The sequence below is a fragment of the Glycine soja genome, chromosome 15, assembly GCF_004193775.1.
Source record: "Glycine soja cultivar W05 chromosome 15, ASM419377v2, whole genome shotgun sequence".
NCBI classification, from domain to species: Eukaryota; Viridiplantae; Streptophyta; class Magnoliopsida; order Fabales; family Fabaceae; genus Glycine; species Glycine soja.
The window spans coordinates 1,961,618-1,971,169 of record NC_041016.1 but is presented as its reverse complement, the minus strand read 5'-3'; the positions used below and the strand labels follow the sequence as shown (position 1 = coordinate 1,971,169).

At 34.8% G+C, this 9,552-nt stretch overlaps 1 protein-coding gene and 1 non-coding gene across 3 annotated transcripts; both read left to right on the top strand.

Moving 5' to 3' along the window:
- Positions 1–2,643: 2,643 nt before the first annotated feature.
- Positions 2,644–8,408, top strand: LOC114387308 (receptor-like serine/threonine-protein kinase ALE2). 2 transcript variants are annotated; one of them, XR_003661290.1, is made up of 10 exons: positions 2,644–3,124; positions 4,032–4,319; positions 4,426–4,551; positions 4,670–4,777; positions 4,933–5,304; positions 5,411–5,695; positions 6,452–6,853; positions 6,945–7,188; positions 7,386–7,947; positions 8,056–8,407. XR_003661290.1 is itself a non-coding variant. In XM_028347462.1 (9 exons), the coding sequence occupies exons 1-9, from the start codon at positions 3,049–3,051 to the stop codon at positions 7,837–7,839; spliced, it is 2,355 nt and encodes a 784-aa protein (XP_028203263.1). In that variant the 5' UTR covers positions 2,644–3,048; the 3' UTR covers positions 7,840–8,408. The 2 variants fall into 2 exon arrangements, 1 of the variants encoding a protein (XP_028203263.1); XM_028347462.1 differs by having other exon boundaries at positions 7,386–8,408.
- On the top strand, positions 5,913–6,031 carry LOC114388784. Its single transcript, XR_003661579.1, has one exon. It is a non-coding gene; the product is annotated as a U5 spliceosomal RNA (small nuclear RNA).
- Positions 8,409–9,552: the final 1,144 nt, after the last annotated feature.

Sequence of the window (9,552 nt, the reverse complement as noted above, 5' to 3'; positions counted from 1 at the left end):
TCAATAATAAGTAAGTTATAGCCAGCTGATTGCAAATTCTTAGATCACATGTTTGTGAACTATTACTTCAACTTCACCTTTTTCAATTTCACAAAACTGTTGCGCTACATCGTTTTCTTTGATGTTTTTTTCCCCCTTAATTGTGTTTTTGGTCCTTAATGAAATTTGGTTCAACACTTAATTTACCCATTGCTTTGACACCGAGCACAAGATCACTAGGACACTAATTAATTTGGTTTATGTATGAAAAATAAATTATATATAACTTAAATATGCTGGGAACTAAAAATGCATGTATTTATATTACTAGTAAATATATAATATAATGTTATAAAAAATTAATAATAACTTATATTTTTAATACTAATCATATATAATTATAAGTTAGAACGGTTGGAGTACAAGTGTGAGGTCAAGTTTTACATTAGATAAAAAAGTGACAAGGTTGAATATCATATAAGGAGAAGACCATTAAGTTAAGTCTTAAAGTGTTGGGTTAGAATATGATGTCAGTTTTCTTATGTCCACAACTACAAATTTCTTTCCGCGTTTATTCTCCTCGAATTTCCCAACAAGAACTTATAAAAATATTTTTTTTTATTTAAACATGAAATAATTAACATAGTAATGTGGCTTGTTAAAAATAAACAATAGTATGCGTTTTCGTTTTATGTTTGATATTAACCCAAACCCCAGTTCAAGTAGGCCTAACAAGCAATCAGGCTCAATGATCTGCATGAACCGTGTACTCGCAAGAAGTGCATTATCAACTTCAAAACCAAACTAAGCCTTGGTCAATTTAATAATTGTTTTCATTGCCCAGTTTTATTTTTTCTAAAACTTACAAAAAGAAAACAATATTAAACCCGGGCAACTTCACCGACACAAATGGCCATTCTCTGGGAACGTTATTTTCATTAAGGGTAGAAGGTGAACGTTAGATACTAAATCTGACAACGCATTTTAAAGCAACTACCAAATCTTCTGGGTGTTGTCAATGGTGGGGACATTTCATCCTACCAATGTTTATCTCGTCACTTCTTTCAATATTGATTAGCGTTCATAAAACAATTTTCTTACACCTATTTTCATAAAATTACGGTATTGAGAAACTAGTTATATATTACATATTTGACTATTTTGATTTTTGAATCAAAGAAATAAGATCGTTAATAGGTAATAAAGGCGTATTACCAAATTTTTAACATAACTAGTTTAACAACTCATTTATTTATTTATCTATTTTTCTTCCTTGAGGTTTTTTTTTTAAGCAGACTGAAAGATTTTAAGGAGAGCAAAATTTAAGAAATGACTATTGTTCTCTATTTGTGAGAAGCATTGTTCAAATGAAAATTGTTTCCTCTTTTGCGACCTTAAAAATCATTGATACAATATTTATCTTTTAAATACAATATTTTAAAATTAGACTAGTCATATTTATTTGTTTAATTGTGATTACTCGTGCTAAGTAAATATAATAAATCAATATAAAATTACAAAAAATCAAGTTGGGTAAATTTTTAAATTAGCATAAAATGATTATATTGCGTGTTTTACAATATACAAAATTTACAATAAATAGGTAAATGATAACAATTCACAAGCCTTGTATAATTTTTTGGTACAATCATATATGCCTTGTTGCCCTTGTATCTGATTCTTTATTTAAATAAACAAAGTTTTTGAAAAAGATTTTAAAATACAAAAATAAATATCATTTTAAATTCGTTTTTGAGTTTTGACCATTAGTTTTTATTCGATTTTGATAGGTTTTTGTCGATCTTAATTTGATCGATAAATTGGTCACTCGATTTTAACGATATTCAAATGAATCACCTAGTTAATCAAAACGGTTAGTCGAGTCTAGAGCTAACAACTGTATGCTTTTTTCTATTAGCTTTAACACTACCAAGTGAATAATCTTTTCTCCCCTTTTACATCCCAATCACCTAGTTTTTACTTCATAGGTACGGTGAATGTTTATTATATTTCCATTTTTAAATCATGTTCAAAATAGCATGTTAGCCCATGTGATGATTATGATGATAATAATATAATTCTTTCTTTGATGTTTTTTTCACTATTTGACTGCACCTAACATATATAAATAATGTATTTGGTATTTTATTTAATGAAAATTTTACCTTATATATTGGATTTCGAAAAAATAATAGATAAATTTAAATGTTTTAACTAATTGACCCAACCCATATTGTTTACCGATGTATTAATTTGAATTGAGTTTTAATTTTTTTATTGAAAAATTAATATAAATCAATCCATTCAAATATGATTAAATTATTTATATAAATCCAACTCAAAATCATATCCTAAGTGAAGTTCAAATCTAGTGATTCTTTAATCTTTTAGAGCATTCGTTATTAATATATAAAAATTTGCTCTCAAATTTTTTACTTTCCAAACCAACTCAGTAGCAGTGTACATTAAATTAAACCAAGAAGAATAAGTCGATCATGTTTTGGGTGAATCATTTTGCCTCGATAAACTATACAGAAAGTCAAATGTTATGGTATTTGATTCAATGACTCGCTTTCGTTCAACCAATGCACATGCAATTCACACGGTTAATTCAACGAGTCTCTGCCTCAATCAATGTTTGTCATTCAGTACTTTGCCACTTCCCTCTCTTTCTCTCTCTCAAAATCAAAGCACAATAACACAAGTCCAACCCCCTTACAAAGAAGTTACTACTCTCTACTTTGTTGTTCAGATTGTACTGTGGTGTTTTTTTTTTTTTGGTTTTATCTACTCTTAGTTCTCACAATGAAATTGTCATTTGGCAATCATTAATTATGAAAAGGGAGGAAGCATGTGTGTCTCCTTCCTAAACCATTCTTTTGCCGTTACCACACTCTTCATCTCCTATTAAATTTGGTTAGCATTGTCGGTCTGCTTTTATTTTAGTCTTTTTCTCATAGGAGGCTGTCCCCCACAGTGCTTCAGCATATGCTGCCTGCAGGCTGCAGCTACCTCCAAACTCACTTCAATATTACTCTCCATTTGGGTTGTCGGTGAAAGATCTTCAGAATGGAATTGCAGCTTATTTTCCTGCTAATTAAGCTACATTTTGTTATATGTATTCCCCAGCTTCATGAATATGCTGGTATGAGCTTAATTTAGACATTCTGACTTGCTTTTTACTACTTACATGTATGATCCATTTGAGTAGCCCATAAATTATTAATGAACATGAAATGTGGTTCATTATACATTTATACATTTACGGGTATTTCTTGTTTGTTTGGGTAACTGTTCCCTTGATGAAAATGAATAGATGGAAAACTAATTTCAACCTTACTGTAGACTAGAGAGTGATATAGTCACAGCTTATCTATTCTGCATATTTGGATGTTCGTTCATAGTCTCAGGCTCAGCTATTAAGGGTTTTCGTAAATTTATAAATGAGTTCTATTTTAGTTCCAAACTTTTCTGTTCAAACATGTCAAAATGGCTTACGTTTAATTTCATAATATGCTAAGTTCTCTTTTGCTCATATTCACACTCCTTGAGTGGTAAAATGTGTTTATTGTTGAAGTGAAGATCGAAGCTCTAATATTGAGACATTAGTCTGTCTGGTCTGGTATACTATAGGCCTATAGCAATGCATGTCACCAGTCAAAATTATTTGAGTGCGTTATTTGTGTTCGCTTACCATTCTAGGCACAGACAATTACAAATGATAATATGATTGTGCAATCATTAATAGAACATCATGCTCTGGATTAAAGAAGCAGCAGGTCTTTCACTTTTTTTTCTGGTCACCATGTCAATAATGTAGCATTTTTTACAATCAATACAAGTAATGAACAGGAAACTAGTTCTTTTGCTATGATTTTAGAATGAACAAGAGAAGAGAAAAAAAGCTTCAGATAAATGAATCTAAGCAGTTAGTCTCTTAGCTTTCTTAGTACCACCTGAGCAGTTTTATTTCAACTTATTTAATAGTTTGTAACTTCCTCTCTACGATGTTCAAACCCACAATTATCCAAATTAAATTTTAAATTGTGTAGCCACTTATCTGCACCATTCGAGAATCAGAAGCCCTTCAAGTATTGCATTCCCGCCATCAGAATCACTTTCTGGACTTCCTCATAGTATTGCACTTCCACCTTCCAAGGCATCTTCTAGAAATGCCGGAAGTATTGCACTTTCACCTTCCAAATCATTCCCCAAAATGAAATGGACGCACAGTTCTATGGACTCTCCAATATCACACCATAAGCATCACCATTCCAGAAGAAAGTCCAACAACCAAGTTCCTGGCCCAACCTATCCAATCCACCCTCATACTCATCAAGGTTTGATTCTCAGAAAAATAAAGTTCTTGCACAATTTCAATATTTCTTGACTTGGAACACCCCAAAATTAATTACATTTCTCTGCATACTTCTCTTGAAAATGTAGGTTCTCCAGTCTTCAAATATCAACATTCATTCTCTTCACCTATGAGCCTGCGTTTAAATGCACCCACATCAGCACCAGCACCAGCACCTGCATCATCACCAACAGTTCTATCACACCACTTGAATGGTATTAAACACTCGTTTTGGTCATTTCTTTTACTTGTGTTTCTTATATCTTGTCAACCTGATGGCTAACTAGATTTAGCACCTCATTCTTTGTGGCATGCTTTGTCCATCACCAACAGTACCCTCTCCTTCACCTAGAATTTCACCTCCAGGTTCATCATTGAAGAAGACAGAGACTCCACCACCAGCATATACTTTGGTTCTACCATCTCCACCACCTAACAAAGGTATTAGTATTACTATAGAGCCTAGGCTTTATCCCGCAACTATAAAATTTTAAAGGATTTTTATATTACGCATTTACACTGATTCCTTCTTTTCAATAATCTCCACCTAGTTATGTGATATGCGTGTATTGATCCTATTCCTGATTGACCTTTAGATTGTATATCGGTGACTTGCTCTGAGCCCTTGACATATACACCTCCTGGATCACCTTGTGGTTGTGTGTGGCCACTTCAAGTTAAACTTCGCATCAACATTGCAATATACAAGTTTTTTCCTTTGGTTTCCAAGCTTGCCAATGAAATTGCTGCTAGTGTTTTGCTGAACCATAATCAAGTACGCGTTGTGGGAGCTGATGCAACTAGCCAGCAGCTCGAGAAAACCATTGTTCTCATAAATTTGGTACCTCAAGGAGTGAAGTTTGATGACACAACTGCATTTTTAATATATAAGAAATTCTGGCAGAGAGAGGTTCTCAATGATGCTTCTGCCTTTGGTGACTATGAAGTGCTCTATGTTCATTATCCAGGTTTTACATTAACATAAGTTTCTTAAGACCATTTTGTGTGTATTAATATGAAGTCAATAAACGTGGTATATTTGGTTTCGTTTATCCTTTTGGATAACTCATGCAGGCCTTCCACCATCTCCACCTTCAAATGTTCACGGTATAGATGTTGAACCATACCCTGGTCGCAGGAACGATGGAACAATAGTGAAACCTTTAGGAGTAGATGTCTCAGGGAAGAAAAAAGAAGGGAGTGGTGGAAGAATGGTTATTATGATCGTGCTGTCATCTTTTGCTGCCTTTGTTCTATTCATTGGAGTTGCCTGGCTTTGTCTCTTGAAATGTGGTTCCTGCACTCTTGAACCTGAACAAATTCCAGATGTCAAAATTCCATTCTCTTCAAAGCGATCAGGTAACTTAAAAGTACTGATTCTGTCAAAATCTTGATGGCACTTTAGAAACAGTAATAGGGAACTTTTTGTTTTCTATAATTTCTTTAAACAATTAAGCATCATAATGATTTATTTCTTGCAATTAGAAATACTTCTATCCTTTGTTTGAAATCTTGTAATTCTAAGTGAATTGCTTACACCATAAAATGAAAGGGCTGTCATGAATGTTTCTTATGGAGTAGTATGACTAACACAAAGTGAATTATTCTTTCACCTTTTACGAAAGAAAACCGTGTGTTTGTTACTTTTAAACAGCATAACCTTATTTTTGAAAGAGACTCCCGATTAGAAGGGCTCTGCAATGTCAGTTTCAATTATAAATGTTTTTTTCAATCTAATTTATATTATTAGGCTACTGGCTAGTTGTATGTACATAGATTTTGTGTACATCTAAATCTAATGTTATGGAGTACAAGATCTAATGCTTGAAATACTTAACTGATAGTTGGTAATGCTAAGGGGTACCTTTACTTTTAATTTTAAGGGGTACCTAATTTCAAGGACAGAATCGATGTTTTACTGTAAAAGACTGCAGTTTTAAGTGTTTCAGCCTTTCAGATTACTATGCTAATTTAGTCTTTTACTTTTTGTGACTTCACTGGACATTTTGCTTGGAAAATCTACATCTTAGCTCTTTATTTGAGACTTAAGAGTCTACATCTTCAAGTAGTTGCAAGTCGAATTCACTCTAAATATAAAACTGAATATGTTCAAAGCAGGGACTGCCAGTGCAAGGGCATTGAATTATGGGAGCATGCCGGGTTCTAGATCAATGTCCTTCAATTCTGGAACAATAATATATACAGGATCAGCTAAAATATTTACTTTGAATGAAATAGAGAAAGCAACAAATAACTTCGATTCTTCAAGAATATTAGGAGAAGGTGGCTTCGGTCTTGTTTACAAAGGTGACCTAGATGACGGCAGGGATGTGGCAGTGAAGATTCTCAAAAGAGAGGACCAGCATGGAGACCGTGAATTCTTTGTAGAAGCTGAGACGCTTAGCTGCTTGCACCATAGAAATTTAGTTAAATTGATAGGTTTATGCACAGAGAAACAAACTCGCTGCTTAGTCTACGAGCTTGTCCCTAATGGCAGCGTTGAATCCCACTTACATGGTAAGCAAAGTCACTGATGATGAAAGTCATCAACACTTTTGGAAGCCAATTCATAAGAGTCTGACTTTTGAATGCTCTAACTTGCTCCTAGGTGCTGACAAGGAAACCGAGCCACTTGATTGGGATGCACGGATGAAGATTGCACTTGGTGCAGCTAGGGGATTGGCTTATCTGCATGAAGATTGTAATCCATGTGTCATACATAGGGACTTCAAATCCAGCAACATCTTGTTGGAATATGATTTTACACCCAAAGTTTCAGATTTTGGATTGGCTAGAACAACACTGAACGAGGGAAGCAACCACATCTCAACACATGTCATTGGAACATTTGGGTAACAATCCCTTCCTAGCCCTTTTATGTTGATGCTTTTATGGATCATAGACGTGATGGCCAAATGAACACGTTTACAAAGTACTCATTTCATTCCAGCTTCTTGTGTTTATCAGACTTTTATGCGGATATACATTACCATTTCTGTGCATTTCGTCTAGATGAAACTGATTTTGTGACATTGCTCTTGTTTTGCAGCTACGTAGCTCCTGAATATGCAATGACCGGCCATCTTCTTGTGAAAAGTGATGTTTACAGCTATGGAGTTGTACTCCTTGAGCTCCTAACTGGAAGAAAGCCTGTGGATTTGTCACAGCCACCAGGTCAAGAAAACCTTGTTGCTTGGGCTCGTCCACTTCTTACAAGTAAGGAGGGTTTGCAGAAGATCATAGACCCAATTATAAAACCCGTTTTTTCTGTCGATACCATGGTAAAAGTTGCAGCAATTGCATCCATGTGTGTGCAACCAGAAGTCACTCAACGTCCTTTCATGGGTGAAGTTGTTCAGGCATTGAAGCTGGTATGCAGTGAGTTTGAGGAAACAAGTTATGTAAGACTGAAAAGCTTTCGAGAAGATGATCTTGCAACCAGTGTTCCAGGTGAGAGAGTGGGAATTTCAGAGTGTAACATAACACTGCCTCAGCCTGGTTAAGAACCAAGGTAGCATTATCTTCGTAAGAGATGCTCAGTACATGGGGCAAGGAATTTGAGTTGTTCAGGTTGTTTGTGTAGAGGGAGCAGGAATTTTCAAGTAAACTATCTTTGGGTGGGGGTTAGCAAATGATGTTCATATACCTCTTTTTTATCTTCGCTCATCAAGCCTGGACATATTAGAATCATATGTCTTGGCCTCTACTTGTGTGTGAAACTTTAAGTACATAAATTGACTCATACATGAAGCCATAGACAAAACAATGAGAAATCTCAGCAAAATGAAACAAAACTAAATAATCTGTTTCTGTCCGATTCTTACTCTGTTTGTAGCTCTGCATGTCAACAACTGATTAAGGACCACACACAATGTTGGGAAGTCCCACATCATCTGTTGGACAACTTTAGATGTATATTTGATTTTAAGATAAAATATAACATGGTAAGTTTGAGCTCATCCTTGTTAATCTTCCTCAAAGAGGAGTACTAAAATTCATTCATTCTTTTTCTTAGCCAACTCAATGATCTCACTTTTACTAGCTAGCACTATATTCTATATGCTCTGAGAAAACACACCATTTCTGTCCATCCATGTAGTTCTCATAGCAAAAAACCAAATTGCCACCCATCCATATATCTGTGTTGGGAGCCGGTTATCTAAACTAGAAAGATAGCATTGTAGCACTATATGATTTTGACTCTTTGCTTTGATGAATGGTTCTTCCTCTAATCCTCTTAATATTTGGCATGTAATGAGTGGAAGACAGTATCAAATCAACCAAATTCTGAAGGACTTCTACATAAATTAATAGTACTGAACTGCATATGTTTTTATACAATCTCTCAGTGGTCACATTTCATTAATATTAAAACTGGTAAATAAATTTCAATATTATTGTCAACAAAGGTGTAGCTGGACACACAAACAGCAAGAGTAAGTTAACAAAAAGAAAACGAGCTACATTCACGCTCAAACTCGGCATGAGCATCAACAGGTTCAGGCTTCCACTGTAGCGGCTGAAAATGTCATCCTATAGAAGCATAGAGGATTCTATTACACATTTACACTGATTCTGATAGAGAGCAAAAATTACAACTACAGTAAATAACCTAAAAAACACCATCAGAAGCTATGAAGAAGAACAAAAGGCTCCTAGAGATATTCCATTTTTCATTGATTCCCTATCTTCATGATATTAACAGTGTGGGAGCCTTGCCTGAGTTTACATTTCTGACCAAAGCCCGTTGATAGCTATAAGAATCTAATAGAAAAGCTAAGTTGAGGGAGATAAATCTGATATCCTTTTATTTCCTTTTTCCCCTTTTTATAACCATTTCTTTACAAGATATTTGTGCTAAATTGTTATAACAGAATTTCGAATTTGTAAACTAATCGGGTAGTAACTAAAACGTGGGGAATTGCTTTTGGCGCTCAGGTGAAGATATTCTAGAAGCTTGTCTTCAGGCTAGTGGTATCCATGGTCTTCATATGAAGTCTGTAAGGTACTTGGGCCTATGTGTGTTGCGTTTAGGCCTATGGCTGCTTCTGCTATTGGTAACTATGAATTCCTCTTGGTTGCTCTGTGTGTTGTTTGGGACTGCATCTTCTATGTGTTCTGTTGTCTGGATATTGCTATCATCACCCACCCCTTCAAATGGAACCTCGTCCTCGAGGTTGAAAGTCTGCTGTACATCGGACCAAAGCTCCCATGAA